Source organism: Ylistrum balloti, unplaced genomic scaffold, assembly GCF_031769215.1.
Source record: "Ylistrum balloti isolate Yb309-2 unplaced genomic scaffold, AGI_CSIRO_Ybal_v1 Utg370248, whole genome shotgun sequence".
NCBI lineage: Eukaryota > Metazoa > Mollusca > Bivalvia > Pectinida > Pectinidae > Ylistrum > Ylistrum balloti.
Genome location: NW_026782199.1, coordinates 731,171 through 757,569, shown reverse-complemented (window position 1 = coordinate 757,569; position 26,399 = coordinate 731,171). Strand labels below are relative to the sequence as shown.

The 26,399-nt window shown below is 35.1% G+C and overlaps 1 protein-coding gene across 1 annotated transcript; it reads right to left on the bottom strand.

The window, feature by feature from the left end:
- Positions 1 to 1,507: 1,507 nt before the first annotated feature.
- LOC132552457 (DNA-directed RNA polymerases I, II, and III subunit RPABC1) lies at positions 1,508 to 26,240 on the bottom strand. Its single transcript, XM_060216627.1, has 8 exons — positions 26,104 to 26,240; positions 21,777 to 21,865; positions 20,194 to 20,255; positions 18,839 to 18,978; positions 17,619 to 17,699; positions 15,777 to 15,835; positions 15,064 to 15,142; positions 1,508 to 3,045 (listed from the first exon to the last, which is right to left on the bottom strand). Exons 1-8 carry the CDS (start codon positions 26,158 to 26,160, stop codon positions 2,980 to 2,982), a joined length of 633 nt encoding a protein of 210 aa, XP_060072610.1. The 5' UTR covers positions 26,161 to 26,240; the 3' UTR covers positions 1,508 to 2,979.
- Positions 26,241 to 26,399: the final 159 nt, after the last annotated feature.

Here is a 26,399-nt window from a genome sequence, read left to right as displayed (position 1 = left end):
ATTTGAATTAAAAACACCAATCTTTGTGTTAGATTGTAACTAATTAACAATACCAATCATTGTGTTAGATTGTAACTAATTAACAATACCAATCATTGTGTTAGATTGTAACTAATTAACAATACCAATCATTGTGTTAGATTGTAACTAATTAACAATTTTGTGTTAGATTAACTAATTAACAATACCAATCTTTGTGTTAGATTGTAACTAATTAACAATACCAATATTTGTGTTAGATTGTAACTAATTAACAATACCAATATTTGTATTAGATTGTAACTAATACCAATCATTGTGTTAGATTGTAACTAATTAACAATACCAATCATTGTGTTAGATTGTAACTAATTAACAATACCAACCTTTGTGTTAGATTGTAACTAATTAACAATACCAATATTGTGTTAGATTGTAACTAATTAACAATACCAATATTTGTGTTAGATTGTAACTAATTAACAATTTTTGTGTTATATTGTAACCAATATTTGTGTTATTGTAACTAATTAACAATACCAACCTTTGTGTTATTGTAACTAATTTGTGTTAGATTGTAACAATAACCAATCATTGTGTTAGTGTTATTGTAACTAGTGTTATATTGCAATACCAATATTTTTGTTAAATTGTAACTAATTAACAATACCAGTGTTCTTGTTAGATTTTAATTGCTTGACAATACCAGCCTTTCTGATTGATTTTGATTAAGGATACCAATCTTCCTGTTAGATCTTAAGTTTAAGTTATTAATCTACATATAACAGCTGTGTTATCAAATAATGATATCCTTTAAAGTCTAAGATTGTATCAGTAATGCTGGTGAATACCTATAATTAAATCTGCATCTTCTTTTATATTTTAATGTCAGTAGGTCACTTACTAAATATGGACACCTGTCACCATTTCTTCTTACAAGTTTACCTCTATTATCTCCACTGTGTTGTCCCAGTTGAGGAATTTTAAAACTTTTTTTCCATATTTCTCATATTGATCACCCCTTCTCTGATCCTGAAGTGTCATATCCACTGTTTATACAAAATTGAATCCCCTTGCGCAAGAATGCTCCAAAACAAATTTGGTAAAAACTGTGTAATTCCTTCAGAATGATTTTAAGGTTTTTTTATAAGGGATTTCAAAGAATTTGCTAAAATCCACTAATGGTCTCCACCTCTCCACCACTCAGGCCCAAATGGTCTCAGACCTAGTATTTATAGAAATTAATTCCCCTTCCCCAAAGAAACATAAATAGACAAAATAACTGAAACTGTAGTGTATATCTGGATTATTGAGAGTACTATGAATGGCATATCTGAAACTAAACATTTTACCTTATGTCTCAAAACCTTTCATCATTTAACCCTTCCCTAACAGGATATGGGAGATCTTCGGGAAACCAAATTCACAATTTTCATTAAGCTCATTTAAATCCACCTGCATGTATATTATACCAGTATGTGATTCACTGTGTGTCTGGGTATGAAAAAAAAAAGACAGAAAATCAAACTCACATCAAACTGATTTTATTTTTACATGTAATCTCTTTAGGATCATATTTTTCAGGAACATTTCTCCATATCTTCTTGTGACAGAACTTTTAATTATAACATTAAAATCTTCAGTAAAAACAATAAAATCCTCCTTAACTATGATGAACAAAGATGGATGTACTCCCACTTTTTGTCCACTGATTGCAACGAATTAAAAGAAAACACATGTAATCTTCACTCGTTTTGAATATGTCCATGATTAAATTCACATAATGTTTATAACATCACAGAATGTTCCAGACATGGACCACGCCTTTCTCTGAATACTCTTTACATAACTTTGTCATCATTATCTTTGAGACCACAAAATTTGTATCTTTCATCATATGTTTTTGTATTTAGTCAATATACATGAACACAGTTTTAACCAACCAGATACAAGATATACGATCACCAAGGGCTATGTCCTCAATAAATAAACCGTTTTTTGGGTCAATAAAGAAACCTTTACCTCAACAAAAGCTTGATCATGTCACTATAAGTATACTACAACAATGAATGATAACACAATCAGTGACAATAGGAATTTATAAAACAAAGGATAAACTTGAGGTCCTTACTCTGATGATCTGACACTAAGCTAAGCCATCAAACTGTCAAAACAAGATGTACTTATTTGTAAAACCGATGTGTTTGTTGTAGTTACCTGTAACAACATCTGTGATAATTCCAGCTAATCACTTGTCTCACTGTCTGACAGTAGAAATATACCTGTTTACAGATTTTACAGGTATTCTCATGTATTCAAGATAACTTGCAAAAGTAACAAGATTTTCAAACAGACTCACAGATTCTTTACTGTCATTTGCACTCGAATCCAACAAATTAACACCTGCCTTATTCCTGATCAAACAGACTATAAGGGAGTTGACCTCTCTGATTATCAGGTATTCAGACAGGTGAGGTAGGGATGGTTTCACAAAGGTAAGTACATTGTCTACACTGTGTAAACCTGCCATCATAATCTGACTGACAAGAGGAAGAAAAGGTCAAGTTTGTAAGCCACTTAGAAACAGATACAACACATACATTGAAATATTTCTTTGTTCAATATTGAAGAAACCATATTTTGTAAAGAGTCTTGATTTTAGCTGACAATGGTGAAAACTACTTCACCAACACTATGTCTTTTATGTTAAACTTCTGAGTTTTGTTCCTCTTACAAATATTCAACAGGAACGGATAGAAAAATATATGTAAAATGGAACTGGTTGGGTAAACCTGTAAGTCATTGTCATTCTGCCAAGGTCGAAATGCATGATAATAAATTCCGACCAACTTCTGTCAGAAACAGCAGAACAATTAAACATCTTCAATGAAATGAACAATGGACATCAAGAGAAATGGTTGGAAAAAAATTTTCCCAGTCATACCCTCATACATACACAAACATACTCCCACACTGGCCCTCACTATTACACTTTGGTAACTACACCACAAGCCGGTAGCTCACATATCGTCCTGCTGTCTCAGAATTCCTGATGATCTTGACAACCTACAAGTAAAATAAAATCATGTTTTTAATTCTAAATGCTAGATGTACTTTTCTGAAATGTCAGAACAAACTCAAATGTAACTTTTTTTCAGCTACTGGTCACAACATCAAAGACTAAAACATGCCCATACACACCATCAGAAACCTTGAGACTTTGCTCTGTCTCTAAAGTACTGGCTATAAACAAAAGCTATGTGTAACATCAAGGTGAGTGGACTGCTGAAGTATTTTTCCTTGATTGTAGAAGTTTAAAGAAGGATACGTAAGATAAATGTAAAAATACTGACATAAAACATACATACAGTGAATCCTATTAATATCTTGATTTTATTTGTCAGAACCAAAATGATATCAAATATCTTGACCTTAAGAGATTAAGCCCACGAATCTAACAAGTGACCTATGTCTAGAATTACTTGTATCAGGTGATATATTCCCTTTCCAACTACTCCACCAATGACAAGAATCTTTGCTGGGTTTATTTCCTCATGAACAGCCAAGATGGCTACCTCACTTAACAACATATGAGAAACTACATGCTGTCCAGAGTAACTGAGATAGAAAGTCTTGCTCAAGAAAACATTCATGTAAGCTTAAATTGGTCCATTTTTCAGCTTTCTGAGAAATACAAACTGCCATTGATAGGAAAGTGTTTTTTTTTCGTTTGAAATTACCTTGTTAACAAAGTAGGATAACATGAAACATATTGCGTAATGAATAATGTAATAAAAATGTAAATTGTGTATAAAATTTCATGCCATCCAACCCTAATAATTCTATCCATGTATGAATTATTGACAAAAGAAATTCAACAAATTATGCCTAAAATGTTATTGTTAGAGAAAAAGTACAGTATACCTTAACCCCTCCCCAGGGGAATTGTGAGACCCTGGGATCATGAAATTCAATAATCTCAGGAGGTAAAATTTTAATGAGTACGATTCATCTGATAGGAATTGATTTCTGAAAGCATTTTAAAAATCAAGAATTTCAGAGTAGGAGAGAATGTTAAGACTGTTTACTAGTCAAATGAATAAGTGGATTTGGTCAAGAGCATTTGGATAGTTATAATAATACAGCGGTCATTTCAAACACAAAAGACACCACTATGTATCAGAATGTCCTGGGGAACGTGGGCAGATCAATGGCTGTATTTGTAGGCTAGAGAATGGCTGACCATTCCCTTCTCTATTATAAGAATCAGGTAAACCATACATTTCATTTGTCTGCCAGTCTGAGCATTTTATGTGGATTCAATACCCCGATTTAGACTTAGTGGTACAATGTCCAAGGTGTTGGAGTAAATACTGGCTTTACAACTGGTCCTTACACAGCCATGTATTGAGATCCCAGGAACACATCCAACAATGTCAAGTACCACACACCTTTACATTTTTGTTTCATGTGTTCGTGTCGACGCCTGATCTAGCTAACATCACCAGGCTACTTCCACCTTCATACAGTGTTTTATCAAAACTGGATCAATCAGCCATGTTCAAACAGACCTATTTAAAATCTTGTTCAATATTTATGCACTGACTTTACATTCCAATGAGGTCTAACAAACCTAACATTACAAAGCCCTGGATGTTGACTCTGTCGTAAGTATAAAGACCATCTGCACTTAATTTACCGCGGCTATACAGTGCATGTACACCCGATCTGTTTCATCACACGACGAATCAAAGATCTTTTTATAGGAAATAATGATTTCTAAATTAAAGACCACACAATTACTGACTACAAATTAATTTTTTTTTAAAGAAAGATAAAAATAAAACAAGAGATCCAAGAGGCCTTAATGGCCACCAGGTTTTATAAAAGGAATTATCTTTATTGTCTTATGAACAAAGTAAGATAACTTGAAAATCATTGGACATGTAATAAAAATGTAAATTGTGCATAACTTTCAATACCATCAAACGCTCATACTTCTATCCACATTTGAATTATTTATTGGCGATGGAAATTAAACAAATCATTTTTAAAAATGTCATTTTCTGAGAAAAACAATAGCATATTTTATCTCTCCCCAAAAGGAGATGTGAAACCCTGGGATCATGAAATTCACAATCTCAGTAGTGCAACCTCACATCCTCACATCCATGAAGAATGTTTGTTTATACTAAATCTGAACCTGACAAGAAGAGTTTAGAAATCTGAATCAGTCTGACTCCATTGACCCCATCCATCAGCCCCTGGGGATCAATCATGATAAATAAGTTTATACTATCTCATTGCCTTCCTACACTAATAATTCTGACCAAGTTTGAGATATTTCTAGTTGAAGTTCGACAAATTATTCTAAAGACAGACAGATGATGGACAATGCATGCAACTGACAATAGGTGACCGCAGTAGGTCACAGAGATTTCCTCACACGTGACCTCAAACAAACCTCAAAAGCCCACACATTCTGATACACAGGCATTAGCAGCTTAAATGTGTTTTCCCTTTATGTAAAGTACATATGTTAATGTCATAGCAGATAAGAATATAAAGTGATAATATGAACTTCTATAGGTATATAAATACAACAGGTAACATTACACAGACATCTGTTCCAAAGTGAAAGTAGAGTCACATGAATATTAAGGTAGTCATTACCACTAATTATCACATAACACAACTTGTTATCAAGTGAATTCTCCCACATAACATATTTTTGTACATATGTCTAATGTAATACACCCTGAAGTGACTTTGCCTGTCAGAAATTAATTGTGATGTCATATTATGGACAATGGTGTTAGGTTATGAACTGAAAATGATTCAACAAAATGAATCCAGTTTTATGTTGTACTCCACTTTTTGTACTTCAAATCTTGTTAAAATGTAACCGTGATATTTGATGAAACATGTCTTGAAGTTTTGATTTTGACTTGCCAAGATTTGAAAAATATACAAACTTCTAAGACTCATGAGGTCTCCTGTGAAATGAAAATTCACAACACATTACATATCTATTTAAGATCACCATAATTTTCTGCTTCATAGGGATCATTATCCTTCATTAAATTGACAGGGAAAAAAATCCCTTTATAATATTTCTTGGCTTACCACTCCCCAGGATATATAGCTATCAATGCCCAAGTACAAGATGTCTTATTTTTAATGTTGTCTCAATCAGAGTGTAGAGACGAGTAGAAAAACTAAATTAATGGACAATGATATATATTAATACATCAATTTAATAGACATTAACTCTGTAAATACACTTTTATGAGAAACTTGTTGTTATCCATACAATTGATAAAGCTTTGTCACTCGTTAAATTATGGAAAAGAAAGAACCATATGTCACCAGAAATATACTGTAAATAGCTTGTATTTTGTGTGGGATTTATTATTGCATTAAAACGCGAGGAGAGACAATTGCAAATTTAAATCTCTCATGAATATTTGTACTTAAAGTTTTGATCTTGTTTGTTAATCAGTTGTTATTATAACTTGCTTTTACAGATATTATATATATATAACTTATTATCATATATTTACCAACAAATCTGTTACACATATATCACTTTCAAATTCAAACATCCTCTAATTTCTGTACTATTAAATGACAATTTGGTATTGCTGACTGTGGCACTTCACAAGATGACTATAGGTCAGAGCTCACCCATGTGTCACAATAGATATAATTGCTAATTCCCAGTGTTGTTTTGTGGTGGAAAGATGCTAAATTATCTACAATAACAGAATTTATAACATGCAAGTTATTTCTTTTATTGTAAAACCAATTTTTGCTGCGACTTGTTTCTCACTTTATTTGATAATGATGATAGTCCATTGATATATTCTGCTACAACCTTAATTTATCAACCCCCCAAGCTCCACTGTCACAGGCTAGAATGAACTACTTCACCACTACACCACATGGAAAGTTTCATACCATACAATTCACATACAACTGTACTTTCCTTATCAAACAAATATATATTTCCTGCTTTACTAGGAATAGGAAATTTTTAAGATCTACACCTATTTCTTCAATCTAAATCACTGAAATTTCATATCCAGCAATATGCCTGTGACTACATGTGTTAAAATATGATAGTAAAAAAATCTTAATCATGTTTATTTCAGGAAGTTTGTGCATGCACACAATATCATGATTGATGTTTAGTTATCCTATAGACCTGTTTCCTGATAGCCGATACGTAGCAGTTTCTGAACATGGGTACTACATTAGGACAATCAAAAATATAGTCTTACATTCTAATCTTATTTCCTCTTTTCTATTGGAAATTACTCAAAACACTTTACAATGAACGCTGTCAGTGGATCCGATAATATCGTTTAGACTGAAGCCAGTGTGATTACATGTAAAAAGACATCTCAATAATCAGGTTCTCCAGGCCAGTAAATTAAGTCATCCTATTTCAGATTCATTAATATTCATGTGGAAATTCCAATATCATACGTTCACAGAGAAATCATCAACATTAATATTGACAAGTCTTTGTGGTGTTGGCTGGTGATTGAATACGTGGGTCACAGACCCTTGTTGTCATAGCAATTATTCCTTGAAATATAGGTTGGCTTCACCAAATGGGAGCCATTTTGTATTATTACCTTGTCACAATTCGTCTCAGCATGCAGAGATATTACAAGATATGATTACAACACAAATGTGTAATCCTAACAAATGACGGATAACATGCCTTCACTTCTGTCTGGATTATCTTCCCCAGAGTCCCATTCAGAATAGCTGGCCAGGTTACAACGTATGTTCTTCACAATTAAATCTAACCAGGTACATTTTAAAATTCACATCTTAGACTGAAAAGAATATAACATCAAAAGTTATGGAGGACTATTTTGAATCAAGTTTTAAACATTTCTCAGATGTTTCCACTAATGTTTGTTGTGAAAGATGTATTAATGTTGTACTAGAAGACATGCTTATACATTGTTGGGGGATGTTGTTGTTGATGTTTGTTGTTGGGAGAGACATACTTATACATTGTTGGGCGAAGTTGTTGTTGATGTTTGTTGTTGGGAGAGACATACTTATACATTGTTGGGGGATGTTGCTGTTGATGTTTGTTGTGACAGACATACTAATACATTGTTAGGGGTTGTTCCTGTCGATGTTTGTTGTTTTGAGAGACATACTAATACATTGTTGGGGGTTGTTCCTGTTGATGTTTGTTGTTTTGAAAGACATACTAATACATTGTTGGGCGAGGTTGTTGTTGATGTTTGTTGTTAGAGACATACTTATACATTGTTGGGGGATGTTGTTGTTGATGTTTGTTGTGACAGACATATTAATACATTGTTGGAGGTTGTTCTCATTGATGTTTGTTGTTGTGAGAGACATACTAATACATTGTTAGGGGTTGTTCCTGTCGATGTTTGTTGTTGTGAGAGACATACTAATACATTGTTAGGGGTTGTTCCTGTCAATGTTTATTGTTTTGAAAGACATACTTATACATCGTTGGGGGATGTTGTCGTTGATGTTTTTTGTGAGAGACATACTAATACATTGTTGGGGGATGTTGTCGTTGATGTTTGTTGTTGTGAGCGACATACTTTATTGATTTTCCTGTTCAAAGACATTGTTTGGAATTTTTCTTAAAACCCTTAGCTATGACTTCAGACAAGAAACACCTATTTTCACCTTTCAGGTCACAGAGACCTTCTTAAACATAAAGCCTTGGTCAGATGCTGTGACAAAATCCATGGTTCACGTTTATTCTTAATATACCGGTAATCAAATTCAGTGTTACAGAAAATATAATTACACAACTTGTGTAATCCTGTATTGTCATCTATGAAAATGGCACTGGCAAGATTTTATATCCTTTCAATTTTCAGATGAGCTGGAGAACTGTGTTAAAGAAAACTGAGTGAGACATTCGTCTGGACCTGACAGTAAATTCTCTGCTTCTTAGAACACATCACGAGATTTGGTGTGAAGTTAACATCCTGCAGTCATCCTCATGTCACTTCCATTACCTTAGTGTTTACAATCTAAGATGTTAAAAGCAGCTTCTGGTTGTCTGAGCACAAGACAACACCACACTAGCAGTCCCAATCCCCAGCACCACACCATCCCTGTAAACTATAACATCACTTACACCAGAAGTGTATACCTCAATATCGCACAAAGATGGTAGTCCTCAATACCAGCAGAAAAAACTTTAACACCCCCACAACCTCTTGAGTGTAGTTCCATATATGTCACCTGAGTGCAAGACCTTGAAACAAAAGTGGAGAGCAGGCACTTATCACAACAGTTCAGGTTATCACACCACACCAGGATTGTAGATTTCAACAACAGAAGTGGATTATACACCTTGACAACAAACAACACTTCTTGATTATAACATTATCACATTTTTAGATTCAAACTGTTGGTCTGATAGGCAGGTTTTAAAACCATAGTTCCAGGAAAGTTCCTGAAAAACATTTGTTCCTGCGATATTTTAAATGTTTGATTACACATCTGAAGGTTCCACCACTATAAATTTTCATACAAAAACAATGACCCCCTCATACTGTTCAAAATAATCACAAATAAAGGAATTCAAGAAAGTATTATTTTTCAATCAAATAAACTGCAATGCCAGGGTAGAAAGCTGCATCTAATTAATCTGACATGAAACACATTGTACTATTTTTAAGACAGCAATTTGAACAGGTTTAGTGTTAATAAGATCACCAACAAGAACAATTAGGTTTTACACCAGTAACTTTACTCCTGATTTTCTCTCTCTATTGTAACCTTCACTAATGTAAAACAAAATCATACAAGTCACATCTGATGTAAGTCTAACTTATTTCATGTAAATCGGCGAAATAATTTCTCTCAAGAGAATTTTGTACCCTAGTCCGATAAAATGTCAAGGACAGTTTTCTTTAAATCTAATTATGATACTGTGAATTCAGATTGGAACCAACAGGAAAGGACAGTGATGACACCTAGTGGGACTTCAGGGAGGTAACGTATCTCAGAATCTAATGTATAGATCCATTACAACACCATGGTACTGACACTCACCGCCAGCATCAGTCCTAGTTGGTACTAGACTGCACCCGTAGCACCAGCCTTATGGTGGTGCCTAAGTTGTGCTGATTGCTGAAATTCTTGCTACTAGTTTTAATTTGATAACCTGCAGAATTTCTTTGAAATTAAACAAGAAACGATTCGGACAAATAATGTTGAATTAAGATCTGATGTCCATAGGGCCTTTATTTGCTCACTAAATTCCATTTACAGTCCTAATCTGATATCTATGATCATAGTATACTGGTTTTACCAGGAACTAAGCAATCTATTTTGTACTTTAAAACCATTTCATTCTTTTCTTCTTTTAAAAAGTCACTGAAGTGTAAAATAAAGGTCAAATATGATGTCTGCATTAACATACCATATGGCAAGATTAACATCAAGCAAACTTGTGATGTATGTATTGTATACAGATGTTGTATGATATAAAAGTAGTGTGCTGGAGTTAGTTATACAAGGATAACTGATTTAATGTTTACATAGTAACTATATAAACAAATTGCATAGGATTATATGTCTTGCATCTTGGACAGATAAGACTACAAACACACAAAATCTCAAACAAACAAAAATCAGGTTGAATGAGCTAAAATAGCATTGCTTATGAATGATATATAAAATATTTCAAGTAAATTTGAATATTCTTATGTTCTTGAAAATTCTCAAAATAAATCCAGTTTTTTCAGCTCATTTGTAGTTCTGATAAACTGATCCAAATATTTTAATATTGGGTGTGGAAACAGATGGAAAATACTACACTTTGTCAACTATCTTCTGCATTGTTGCACACAATGATCTGTTACCCACACAAAGTTTGTCTCTAGACACCACACAATGATCTGTTATCACACAAAGTTTGTCTCTAGACACCACACAATGATCTGTTACCCACACAAAGTTTGTCTCTAGACACCACACAATGATCTATTACCCACACAAAGTTTGTCTCTAGACACCACACAATGATCTGTTATCACACAAAGTTTGTCTCTAGACACCACACAATGATCTGTTACCCACACAAAGTTTGTCTCTAGACACCACACAATGATCTGTTACCCACACAAAGTTTGACTCTAGACACCACACAATGATCTGATCTCACACAAAGTTCGTCTCTAGACACCACACAATGATCTGTCCCCACATAAAGTTTGTCTCTAGACACCACACAATGATCTGTTCCCACACAAAGTTTGTCTCTAGACACCACACAATGATCTGTTACTCACACAAAGTTTGTCTCTAGACACCACACAATGATCTGTTCCCACACAAAGTTTGTCTCTAGACACCACACAGTGATCTGTTCCCACACAAAGTTTGACTCTAGACACCAAACAATGATCTGTTACCCACACAAGTTTGTCTCTAGATCTGTTCCCACACAAAGTTTGTCTCTAGACACCACACAGTGATCTGTTCCCACACAAAGTTTGACTCTAGACACCACACAATGATCTGTTACCCACACAAAGTTTGTCTCTAGACACCACACAATGATCTGTTACCCACACAAAGTTTGTCTCTAGACACCACACAATGATCTGTTACCCACACAAAGTTTGTCTCTAGACACCACACAATGATCTGTTACCCACACAAAGTTTGTCTCTAGACACCACACAATGATCTGTTACCCACACAAAGTTTGACTCTAGACACCACACAATGATCTGTTACCCACACAAAGTTTGACTCTAGACACCACACAGTGATCTGTTACCCACACAAAGTTTGACTCTAGACACCACACAATGATCTGTTACCCACACAAAGTTTGTCTCTAGACACCACACAATGATCTGTTACCCACACAAAGTTTGACTCTAGACACCACACAATGATCTGTTCCCACACAAAGTTTGTCTCTAGACACCACACAATGATCTGTTATCACACAAAGTTTGTCTGTAGACACCACACAATGATCTGTTATCACACAAAGTTTGTCTCTAGACACCACACAATGATCTGTTACCCACACAAAGTTTGTCTCTAGACACCACACAATGATCTGTTACCCACACAAAGTTTGTCTCTAGACACCACACAATGATCTGTTACCCACACAAAGTTTGACTCTAGACACCACACAATGATCTGTTACCCACACAAAGTTTGTCTCTAGACACCACACAGTGATCTGTTACCCACACAAAGTTTGTCTCTAGACACCACACAATGACCAGAGTTTGTCTTTAACACCACATTTGAAATCCAACACCTTTTCTTCCAACTTAACACCAAAATAGTATAGTGAGTGGGCTAGCTTCCTGTTATCTGACAACTTTACATTAAATGGCTTAGTGTGTGTTAATCTATCTTATCATTTTAAAGGACAATGAAAACATTTTCACAATTTGATTTCTTTTCTGCTAATCAACAACAGTAACTAATTAGTAACTAAGTCTCTGCCCCTCCCATGTCTATGTCATTGACCTACGAATGATACCCGAGGTCAAAGGTCATGTAAGTTGATATTTGCCCACTGTGATGCTAGAACAAGTCATGAATATGCCAGAATTGAAGTATAATTATGTTTTTCAATTAAACAGATTTTCTATTCAAAATCAGTAAGATCAAATCGGTAATATGATTAGATAACAAGAGCTTAAAGTTGAAACTAAAAAAAAAAACAACTTTTATAAATATTTCTTTTCTAGATAAAATAACTAAATGTGATGCTGATCACAGAAATGTTAAGCAATCATAAAAAAATGAAAATGGAGTTATTGATATTTTGTGTTGTATTGTGAATGGTGCAGTAGGTAGTGGTCAGTTGCTGTATTTGACTTGGCAGAGGTATCATAAACACAAAATGAAAAAATATAAATTATGTACAACTGTCAAATAGTAAAGACGCGACCTGAGAACAAGAGGTCCATGGGCCTTTCTGGTCATCTGACTATAAAGCCCTTCATAGGAAAGAGGCCAAATAGGCATAAAATAATTGCTCAACTACTCTACAGCTTATCAGGTACTTTTTCTGAATTTAAGAAATATTTCCCAACCTCAGTGATGTTTCAAACCAAATAACACTGAAATCCATTCAAGCATTAAGGAAGAGTAGCATTTTGAAGCAAAATGTAGTATAACTTCCCTGCCCTTTTGGGGTTTGCCCCCAAGTGCTTAGGTGTTGAACCTGGTCGCTGAAGTTCAGAAATAATTCTCCACTCTAAATGATATTTCGCACTTAATTTGGTTGAAATTGATTCAAGCATTAAGAAGGAGTAGTGTTTTGAAGCAAAATATTGACATACTTTCCCATTTGGGGTCCTGCCCACCCCCAGTTACATAGGGATCAAATCAAGTTTCTGAATTCGAGAAATGATTTTCCACTCTATATGATATTTCACACTTAATTTGGTTGAAATTGATTCAATCATTGGTCTGATAGTATACTGTATCTCCATGTCTCTTTCTTGTTGTTTTAACAGTTTCAAAACTAACAATAGATCTCATAGAGATTGTAGCGCCCACCATTGTTTGTTCTTTATTTGTTCTTTGAAAGTTGAATCTTTTCCTTTCTTTTCTCTTCTCTGTTTTTGCTCTTAATGCTAAGAAATTTGAACATTCCTTTGCAGAAATAGAGATAATAATCTTTAACTGCCAAATCCAATATGGTCACCTGTCTGCCATTTCATTTTTCTGATCAGTCCCAAAATCAAACATGTACAACCTAGGGACCCAGAGGAACCAACATATGAAATTTTAGAGAAATCTATCGGACATATATAGATGGCCGCCTTGCAGTAATTTTGTGTTTCTGATCAGTCTCAAAATCAAACAGGCACAACTAGAAATCAAGGGGAATTGACACATGAAATTTGAGAAAGATTTGCTAAATTGAAATGAATAAATAGCTTTCTACAAAAAAAATTTTGCTGATACACACTGAAGTGACAGGTAAGTTTTAATTACATCTATGTACACATATGAATGAATGAATTGATTAACTATTTGAAATATAGTCTTGATAGTCTTAATCGGGAGATAAATACCACCGATCTTTGAATCAAATGCCAGTTATGTTAAATTAACCATATTTTTACTGTAGTTATACCTTGATAACTAAAATTTCAAAGTGCCAAGGACACTCATACTGTGTATGATGGATTGAAATAAAGAAATAAAGGAAGGGTACATCAGTACATAGAGGCAGAAAAATATGAAGAAAGCACACGTCCAAAATGTCCTTTTCACCACATACACTTTTATTTTTTCATTAATCTTTTCATTTTAATACATGAAGCAGTGTGCAATGACAAGGAATATGGAAGTGGAATAATGTTCTTTAGTAACCAGAAAGATTTGAAGGTAAAACTGAAGGTTCCTTGTGCAACACCATGTGGACAAGTTCAAAAGACAAGCTCAGGGTTGCATAACAATATATTGTGATGTCTTTGAAGTTGACTGTCACTCATTTGTAATCTTCAAAAGAAGCATATTGGCCTGTGATTGGTCAATTTTTTTCCTCCTTGAATCAATGAAATTACTTCACTTGTGTGTTCAGTTTTACCATAAAATGTCCCAGAGGTGCAGAGAGCAAAAGTGACTGTAACACTTGGAATATGGAGAATGGAATTAATCTGGTGATAAAATTAACGCTCATATCATCGGAAAAATAGGAATCAAACCCATAAATATACAGCTTTTCTTCACTGAAATACAGTTTCCCTTTAACAGATTTCAAAGCTTACAGACACAAGAATAACAAAAGCATTCAGCTTGTCAATCTAAAATTTAACACCATTAAACAGTCCAAATCTGAAATCTGTAAGCCATCTTAGTTTTTTGAACAAACAATGCACAACTAGAAACATATTGGGGAAGCAATATTTTTAGTCTTCTAATTGGCTGAATTACTACCATATACCTACAACAACACAATACAAACAAATGTTCAACAGAACTCTTGGAGGGCAGTGACACTGTGTGATCTGAGGACAAATACTTTACATAAAATTTCCTTTAATGAAAAGAAAAACTCACCTGGCCTCGTTTGAGTCCAAAATATCTTGATACTGGGTCTCCTTGTTGTATTCTGGGCAACTGGGACTCCTTCAATTTACTTGATATTGTTAATGGAAGATAACATTCGGTGACAGACCAGAAATTACGCAGGTGATATATCTGTGTATCTATTTCTTTGACCTACACATGTGAAGATTTGAATCTGATAACAATGACTATTCCGAACATCTCTTCCTTTTCATCAAATTTAATATTTGCTGTTCTTTACAGTAATGCTACAATGTATTACTGTTCTAGTACAACCAAGGCCACATCCAACGAGTTTTTATTGAACTACATGTACACCAAATGATTTCATTTTTTAAGATAACAAAGAACTACAATCAGCTAAAATGATGTTCTTTTGTTGTCAAGTATGATGCTTAACAATAGTTATCTTTTATTCTGTGATTCAGCCAAAACTTGCTAGAATATGTGGTACTCAGTATGTGGTTTGATGGATATGGCTAAAAGCAATGTGTGAGGTATATTGCATGATGAAAATGGCAACTAATGAATTTTTCAAACACCAATTACACATGTCAGGTAAAGCCATTAGTTTTTTAATACTGGAGCATATTTCAGGTCCAGCATTAGTGAGTATAACTTATCTATATTGGAACGTAATCGTCCAAGGTTTTGTTTCCATTGAGCATTGGAAATACCAATGTACTTGTTAACACAAAGGATACTATCTGCTCAAAAGTTCTGTCTTCTCATCAGGAATCATCACCACATGTTCTGGTACAAGCTGTATAAAAGAGGAATTAAATATGTAAGAGGGGGGCAACTCATATCATATTACCCACCAAATATTCCTGTCCCAGCTTTACATAAGATAAATTAGAATGGGTAAAGGGGGATAACTCATTCAAATTACACACCACATATTCTAGTACAGTGAAACTTACATAATATCATGTTCCATTTGTCACAGGGAAATGTGATAATAAGCAGAATGAGACATTAACAATTGAAATATTTTTTTTTGTATTTTGTTTTTCCCCTAAGAACAGTGATTTTCCTTAACTTGAAATATTATCATTGCGATTCTGATATTATGACTGATCGGGTTTCCAATCTTCATATTATAGGATACATTTTTTACCCTGAACGATTCGGCTGAGAAAAATGATGCAGACTTCATTTTATGAAACCTGAAGTTCAAAGCTGTTATTTCAGCATTTAAAGCTTTGTATTAGAAATGTGTTTTCATAAATTTAAAGATTGTGACATCCGCAATGACATGCCGTGGTTGGTTATTTTCTGAAATGTCTTTTGCAAAATTATCTATTTTGTTTTGAAATTGATCCCAGTTTGCATACTAAAGACTTATTTTCAAGAAGTTAAACTCAGCAGCATGGCATCTACTACAAAATTGGTTGCTTTTGACAAGTTCCAAGTGACAAGGGTTTAAAATCCATTTTAACACTTGGGTTGTACTAGCCAATTAAAAAAACAATTGCACTACATTTCCTTCAACCTAGCTGGACTTTACAGGTTAGCAGGTCAATCTTATTTTTTGGGAGTCACAGGTTGTGAAAAGTTGGCCAGTAGGGCAGTGACAATGTTTACATAATGCATCAAAGTGTGATACACAGGCATGAATCCATAGTTCCTGTCCTCACTTACCTGTGATATACCTGTGATTTCTTATGATAGTTGACAATATTAAGTGTTGTCCTTATAAAAATGAGTGACATTATCAGATATTGGATTACATAGAGTATGCAGGGAATAAATTGGTGTCATAAGAAAACATGATATTAACTGGAAAGTGACATAAACAGATGTGACATTAAGTGGGTTCCACTGTACCAGCTTTACTAAAAAAAGTGAATTAAAATGGATGAAGAGGGATTACTCTGATCATACTACACATCATACATTCTGGTACCAGCAATGCCAAGACTGTACTAAAGATACACAAGTGAATAGCACCATCTAATACAAATTTAGAGTTAGACACAGTAAACCCAAGCAATGATTAAAACTGCATCATACAGCTTGTTTGTTCTTCTAGGACTTGTCAGTGATGCTAAGGGCCTAAATTTTGAAGCCTAGCAGGTGACTGAGGAAATCCAAAGTAATCGAAAGAAGAGTCAATACCTAGACAGGGAGGTGCACTAGCCCCGTATATTTTTTCACATATAATTTTAGAACCACATAAGTACATGTATATATTCTGAAGCATGCCACTATTCAAAACAAATTATAATATGGCATACTATGAAATTAAAATGGATAAAGGAGAATAACTCTTATCATACTACACACAACATGTTCTAGTACCAGATATACATGGAATAGGAACAAGATTCAACAGAATAATGAGGTATATTGTCAGAAAACAAAGATGTATGAACAAGAAAAGTTTCATTACAATCATACAAGATTCATGGCCAGCCAAATACTTATCCCTACCTCAGGACATTGTGATTAACATTGAATGAGCTCTGATTTGTACATCTTTTATGTTCATTAAAAATTTATCTGTAGCCTTAAAGATTCAGTTGTGTTTGATTTGTACAAACCATGTGTTCTGTAATGTTGACAAGAAGTTCTGACTCCAAAAACTGTTCCAGGATGTATTTAGGGGCCATATCTGTCAGGGACTGTAAAGACACACAGATAAAAAAACAGCACATCTCACAGTTATATATCTAAACTTATATGTGATTATGGAAACCAACCAATTTTGTTTCCAGTTTTCAGACTATGAACCAAAAAGAACATACACAAACAATAAAGAATCACTCTTCACTCACGTCTGAATGAGAAGCTACGTAAACACTTGGGTCTCACTCACGTCTGAATGAGAAGCTACATAAACACTTGGGTCTCACTCACGTCTGAATGAGAAGCTACGTAAACACTTGGGTCTCACTCACGTCTGAATGAGAAGCTACGTAAACACTTGGGTCTCACTCACGTCTGAATGAGAAGCTACGTAAACACTTGGGTCTCACTCACGTCTGAATGAGAAGCTACGTAAACACTTGGGTCTCACTCACGTCTGAATGAGAAGCTACGTAAACACTTGGGTCTCACTCATGTCTGAATGAGAAGCTATGTAAACATTTGGGTCATGTTGTTGTCTTGTATTGCAGTAGGCATTAATATTGCCTGTAACCTAAATCAGTATGAAGTTTAATGTTTAAATGATATGTTAAGATTTCACAGACATTCTGGTTATATTGTTTACAATATCTTGCAATATCTAAGATAACTTTTAAATAACAGTGCCAAGACACCATTGCTCATAAAGTCTCTACAACAAGGTAAAAGGTACACATGACAACACAAAACAAACCAGAACATTATCCATAGAAGATGTAAAGATGCTTCTTCCTTTGAACTAAGTGTGTTGGAAATTTGGTTTTGATTTCTTTGACAGTTCTCAAAAAACTCAAACACATTAACCTGTATGTTACACACTTTTGTACATTCCTTACTAGTTTTATTGATCGGGGGATTAAAAGTTTATCTGTTAAAATTTCAAATAAAAAGTTTATATCACTGAGTGAAAAACACATTCGAAAATTCTTTAGACTCGACTTACTCATGATAGTGTTAACATAGGATGGAAGGTTACAAAGTAAAACATTTCTATTTTCACTAATTTAACAGAGGGTATTATGACAGTGATTTTTAACATGTAGACTTCACCAATAAGGTGAGAGGATCATGCCTGTGTTTAGTAAGACCACCGATTTTGCGGAAGATGTCATGCCTGTGTTTAGTAAGACCTCACCGATTTTGCGGAGGGTGTCATGCCTGTCTGTACAATGATGATAGCTCTGGTGATGTTTTCCTCCTGCATTCTGTGGCAGTATGTCTTTATTGTCTTTATGCCTACTTTTGGCTCCTCCGGGAAAAATACAAACATCTGATCTGGAATTGAATGAATTATATCAGTCTGTATGCAAAAGCACTACAAAAGTAAATTTAATTTTCATATTCTGGTGAAGTTAGTTTCATTGAATTTTTCATGGCAGTACAGAACACCATTTTCAAAATTTTGACCAGTCCCATAACTATGATGATGAGCAGATTATTTAAATTTGGGTGATCCACATGAAAAGCATGAGCCTATGACCCAAATATCTGAGTAAAAAAATAAAAAAAAAAACATCATGTATGTCATTTCCTGCATGTCTATTTCATATTTTTAAAAATGATATCGTAATACACGTTTGATCTTTAACTTAACCAGAGGGACAGTATGACTGTTTTTTGATGTAAAAGTCTGACCTACTTAACTCTTCATTATTTACCTGTTGTATGGATAGGTAAGTAAATCAAGAGGTGAAATCCTTCAGTAAGGGAAACTAACTTATGGAGAAATAGTATTCCTAAGATACTATATGAAATTAAGATAAGAACCTTCAGATGTCAAAATCCAAGATGGCAACAACTGAGAAATCTTCAACAATGGAATTTCAAAAATCTGTTTGTCATCTTGTTTAGTTTTCAAAACTAAACTTGTTAGTATTTCAATAGTCAGGGGCTATTAACATATAACTTATCAAATTTAACAATGTTTCATCATCAATTGACATAAGTGTTATGTTAAAATCTTCTAATCTACATCATTTAACTGTTGGCTATGACTCCAGGTATCTAATCATTATAAGGATTAAATATTATCCTTGTTCACTTGTATATAGAGTTCATGTCACTTAACATAGTTATGTGTTAACCTTCATCTGGAGCCGATTGGAAAAGCAAGATACACTACTACATTTCAAGCAAAATATAGAAAATTTCAGGTACACTTACTACATATCATATAAAATACTACATTTCAGGTACAATAATACACTTCAGGTGAAATACAACATTTCAGGTAAAATACAATAATTTAGGTAAAATTCTACACTTAGGGCAAAATACTACATTTCAGCAATAAAGCTATACTACACTTCAGGTACCATAATATTTATCAGGTACAATAATATTTATCAGGAACAATAATATTTATCAGGTACAATAATATTTATCAGGTACAAAAATACATGCTTAAAGACCAGATTAACTAACTACTAACATTAACTTTGGTATAAAACAAATTTTTGTCATAACAGTATAATGCAATGGATGTTTTACCTGTAGGGTCATCATTATGGGCAACCAACACGATAAGGTCACTTCTGCTTGGCTTCCTCTCACTGCAAAGAAGTGGAATATTAAAAAGCTTTAACAATATAATGTCCAAATTTCAAGAGGTTAGTTAATTTTAATTTATAAATTATGAATATATTTAGGGTGGACGGGTCTTGTTGTGGTAACATAATCTTCTTTCACCTCCAAGTCTGGGGTTTGATTTCCTAAATAGGTGTGAAAGAATATGTATATACATAGAAATAGGTATGGTGTGGGTTTCACCAGATACTCCAGTTTCCTTCCATCAAGTCAGAAAAACTTCACAGGTTAACAAGAGTGATTTTGTTTCATCACTGTTATAAAAAGGATAAAAGTTTATAGTACCACTAAAGCTTGTTTAGCATAAAACAATAAATAGGATTCATAGTTATGAATGCTTGAAATACTGATTTTCAATTCAAAGTCAATGTTCATTAGTCATTACTTTTAAATATACATTCATAATTTCCTAACAATATAGAATCTGGGAGTCTTATATATACAAGTGTACAGTGAAACCTCGCTATTAAGACCACTTTGGGGACTGGACAAAAGTGGTCTTATTAGCGAGGTGGTCTTAATAGTGAGGTGGATCAGATTGACCACAAAGAACCGTAACTCTGTTTAAAATAAAGAGTATATATATCATTAAGTAATGTACATGTATATTATTCAACAATAATAACTAATAATAATAAACTAAAATGTTGAATTTTATGAAATGCATGTAAAAAAGACAAAATTGCTGAATTGACAGAAGAATAATTATGTATATATTCCTTAGTTATATATCATAATATACATATATATTTACTATTGTAAACATTGAATAAAAGAAAACAAACAGTCAATACTACGTTCAATTGGAATTTAACGTTAATTTTGCAACTATTTCACATAAATTTACGAACACATTTACTCAGTATTTGTAACAACTTTATTGAAGTCACTATAAAGTCTTTCAACGCTTCATTTTTCACTTGAATTCGCAAACACATTATCTTTATCAGTGTATCACTCAGTACAACATATTTTTCTTTTTAATTAAAAAAAAGTCCGGAGCACAATATTGCGAAGAGCTACGGATCTGGACAGCCTGTAGGAAGTGGTCGTAATACGGAATAGCGGTGTGGTCGTAATACTGAAGCGACCAATACAAAGATATATAATGGAAAAAAACAGGACTGAAAAAAAGTGCCCGTAATAGCGGGGTGGTCGTAATTTTGAGGTGGTCGTTAGGTGAGGTTTCACTGTATATATATATAAATGATTAATTGTCATATTCTAGCTCACATCAAACAGTCTGATCAATCATATAATTTTTGACAAAGCAACAGGAAATTTTTTCTGTAAACGCTACTTTTGTTTAGAGGTATCCTAATGATACCATTTTGTCAATGGTATCATTCCCTTATTCTTCTTGAAAAGATGAAAACCAATTACATGTATTAAGCTACTACTCAAATTACAATCCTGTTATGTAAAACTAAAATAATTTTGTACAAGTTCCATATATGTTTCTAAGTAATAGTCATGAAGCAGTATACCTGGGTTTATCTCCAAATTGGTCTTTAAATTCGTCCAAAGTTTGGTCCAATTCATCCTGAGTAACTAAGTAACCTCGATCATGACACAGCTGAAACAGATGAAATCAAATGAGTTTTATTTGTAATTAAGGATATATGTAGTACCTAACCTTACTGGTATACATCTGGTATACATTAAAACTAACCAGAAAAGAAAGTGATTTAGGATACAAAAATTGCAATCAGTCCAGTGCTTGTCCATAAGGACATCTGTGGGTATACAAACAAAGATGTTTCATTGTCACATTGGTTATACTAATCAATGGATTATACTCTTAATAATCTGTAATCAGCATAAGAAAGCAACATGGGTAGGGGAAGTAAATGTAAGCTTAAAACTTTTTGTTATGGCATTTATGGTCAATATAAATGACATATGTTTGCTAGCAAACATACCATATATATATATATATAAATATGCCATACGATGTACCATAAAACATACAACATATACTATATGTATAGTATGTGTACTACATGTACTATGTAACATGAATTGTTCATTGTATAGAAACATTAATTCATTCTTTTCCTGTCTGTAGACAAACCATGAAAATTAAACAAAATACAATGAATAAGACTTCATATTCAAAAAATCATGTGAAAAATAAAGAATAATGTGAATAGTAATGTGACATCAACAAAACTTTTACCTTCCAAAGGAGGCTTAAACCACCCATCAACATTTTACTTTATATAGCAGTACTATACTGTATTTATCCTCAAATAAGTGCCCTACCTACGTGTAAAATTTTAGTATGAAAATTTGGGGAGGACTTACTTGTGAACAAATTATGCTAATAAACACATGTACTACAAAATGGAAAATAATCACATAATAACCCTATGTCTGTGTCCAACAACAGTTAGTTAAAAAGCCAGGATGCAAGTATGGTTCTTACATTTAATTTGTATATTACATAGTATACACACTCAACAGTCTCATTTGTCAATAGGGGTTGGTGCATAATCTCTTTCAAAACACCAACAACAGCAAGGTATCAACAACTCCTTTTGTCCAGTTTCATTATATCAAAACAATCTCTATATACCACCTTCACCTCTGTCAGGATCATACCCAACAATCTCTGTCTACCACCTTCACCTCACACAGGATCATACCCAACAATCTCTGTATACCACCTTCACCTCACACAGGATCATACCCAACAATCTCTGTCTACCACCTTCACCTCACACAGGATCATACCCAACAATCTCTATATACCACCTTCACCTCACTCAGGATCATACCCAACATCTCTGTCTACCACCTTCACCTCACACAGGATCATACCCAACAATCTCTGTATACCACCTTCATCTCACACAGGATCATACCCAACAATCTCACACACCTCTGTCAGGATCATACCCAACAATCTCTGTATACCACCTTCACCTCACACAGGATCATACCCAACAATCTCTGTCTACCACCTTCACCTCACACAGGATCATACCCAACAATCTCTGTATACCACCTTCACCTCACACAGGGTCATACCCAACAATCTCTGTATACCACCTTCACCTCACACAGGGTCATACCCAACAATCTCTGTATACCACCTTCACCTCACACAGGATCATACCCAACAATCTCTGTATACCACCTTCACCTCACACAGGATCATACCCAACAATCTCTGTATACCACCTTCACCTCACACAGGATCATACCCAACAATCTCTGTCTACCACCTTCACCTCACACAGGATCATACCCAACAATCTCTGTATACCACCTTCACCTCACACAGGATCATACCCAACAATCTCTGTATACCACCTTCACCTCACACAGGGTCATACCCAACAATCTCAGAAAACCACATTCAACACACACAGGATCATACCCAACAATCTCTGTATACCACCTTCACCTCACACAGGATCATACCCAACAATCTCTGTATACCACCTTCACCTCACACAGGATCATACCCAACAATCTCTGTATACCACCTTCACCTCACACAGGATCATACCCAACAATCTCTGTATACCACCTTCACCTCACACAGGATATACCACCTTCACCTCACACAGGATCATCCACCTTCACCTCACACAGGATCTGTATACCACCTTCACCTCACACAGGATCATACCCAACAATCTCTGTATACCACCTTCACCTCACACAGGATCATACCCAACAATCTCTGTATACCACCTTCACCTCACACAGGATCATACCCAACAATCTCTGTATACCACCTTCACCTCACACAGGATCATACCCAACAATCTCTGTATACCACCTTCACCTCACACAGGATCATACCCAACAATCTCTGTATACCACCTTCACCTCACACAGGATCATACCCAACAATCTCTGTATAATCTCACACAGGATGTATACCACCTTCACCTCACACAGGGATCATACCCAACAATCTCTGTATACCACCTTCACCTCACACAGGATCATACCCAACAATCTCTGTCTACCACCTTCACCTCACACAGGATCATACCCAACAATCTCTGTCTACCACCTTCACCTCACACAGGATCATACCCAACAATCTCTACCCACCTCACACATCTCTCTCTGTCTACCACCTTCACCTCACCAGGGTCATACACAATCTCACACACCTCACACAGGGTCATACCCAACAATCTCTGTATACCACCTTCACCTCACACAGGGTCATACCCAACAATCTCTGTATATACCACCTCCATCTCACACAGGGTCATATATACTCAACACTCTCTGTATACCACCTTCACCTCACACAGGATCATACCCAACAATCTCTGTCTACCACCTTCACCTCACACAGGATCATACCCAACAATCTCTGTATACCACCTTCACCTCACACAGGATCATACCCAACAATCTCTGTATACCACCTTCACCTCACACAGGATCATACCCAACAATCTCTGTCATTCACCTCACACAGGATCATACCCAACAATCTCTGTATACCACCTTCACCTCACACAGGATCATACCCAACAATCTCTGTCTACCACCTTCACCTCACACAGGATCATACCCAACAATCTCTGTCTACCACCTTCACCTCACACAGGATCATACCCAACAATCTCTGTCTACCACCTTCACCTCACACAGGATCATACCCAACAATCTCTGTCTACCACCTTCACCTCACACAGGATCATACCCAACAATCTCTGTCTACCACCTTCACCTCACACAGGGTCATACCCAACAATCTCTGTCTACCACCTTCACCTCACACAGGGTCATACCCAACAATCTCTGTATACCACCTTCACCTCACACAGGGTCATACCCAACAATCTCTGTATACCACCTTCACCTCACACAGGGTCATACCCAACAATCTCTGTATACCACCTTCACCTCACACAGGGTCATACCCAACAATCTCTGTATACCACCTCCATCTCACACAGGGTCATATATACTCAACAATCTCTGTATACCACCTTCACCTCACACAGGATCATACCCAACAATCTCTGTCTACCACCTTCACCTCACACAGGATCATACCCAACAATCTCTGTATACCACCTTCACCTCACACAGGATCATACCCAACAATCTCTGTCTACCACCTTCACCTCACACAGGATCATACCCAACAATCTCTGTCTACCACCTTCACCTCACACAGGATCATACCCAACAATCTCTGTCTACCACCTTCACCTCACACAGGATCATACCCAACAATCTCTGTATACCACCTTCACCTCACACAGGATCATACCCAACAATCTCTGTATACCACCTTCACCTCACACAGGGTCATACCCAACAATCTCTGTCTACCACCTTCACCTCACACAGGGTCATACCCAACAATCTCTGTATACCACCTTCACCTCACACAGGGTCATACCCAACAACCTCTGTATACCACCTTCACCTCACACAGGGTCATACCCAACAATCTCTGTATACCACCTTCACCTCACACAGGGTCATACCCAACAATCTCTGTCTACCACCTTTACCAAACAGGGTCATACCCAACATCTCTGTATACCACCTCCATCTCACACAGGGTCATATATACTCAACACTCTCTGTATACCACCTTCACCTCACACAAGGTCATACCCAACAATCTCTGTCTACCACCTTTACCAAACAAGGTCATACCCAACATCTCTGTATACCACCTCCATCTCACACAGGGTCATATATACTCAACTCTCTCTGTATACCACCTTCACCTCACACAGGATCATACCCAACAAACTCTCAATAATACTCTAAACTGCTGTGTACGATTCACCAAGCGCATCTTTATGGCAAAATTACCTGCATTATCGTTTTTCTGATTCTCCATAGCTTGTAAGTTTCCTGCTCATCATCCATTTTTAGCCCCTGATTATAAACAAAACTCTCAGTGGAATATAATGTAGAATTATTGCACCACTTTGTTTATCTGTAAAAAGCGTGTTTTTCCTCCGGAAGTAAGCAATCAGAACATCGACAGTAAAATGTTTGTGCACTTCGTGAATAACACTAAGCATGTTTAGAACCTAGTTCATGTAGTTTCGTATAAAGGGATATCTAAGAATATATATTTATATTTGAAAAATATAATGGCCTTT

Bases quoted from the DNA above. Each gene is read 5' to 3' on its own strand.
- LOC132552457 (XM_060216627.1), bottom strand. From the start codon at position 26,160: ATGGATGATGAGCAGGAAACTTACAAGCTATGGAGAATCAGAAAAACG. The intron at 21,866-26,103 runs GTAATTTTGCCA...CATCTGTTTCAG, and splicing joins TCAGAAAAACGATAATGCAG to CTGTGTCATGATCGAGGTTA. The intron at 17,700-18,838 runs GTGAGGTCTTAC...GTGTCTTTACAG, and splicing joins TGACACCCTCCGCAAAATCG to TCCCTGACAGATATGGCCCC.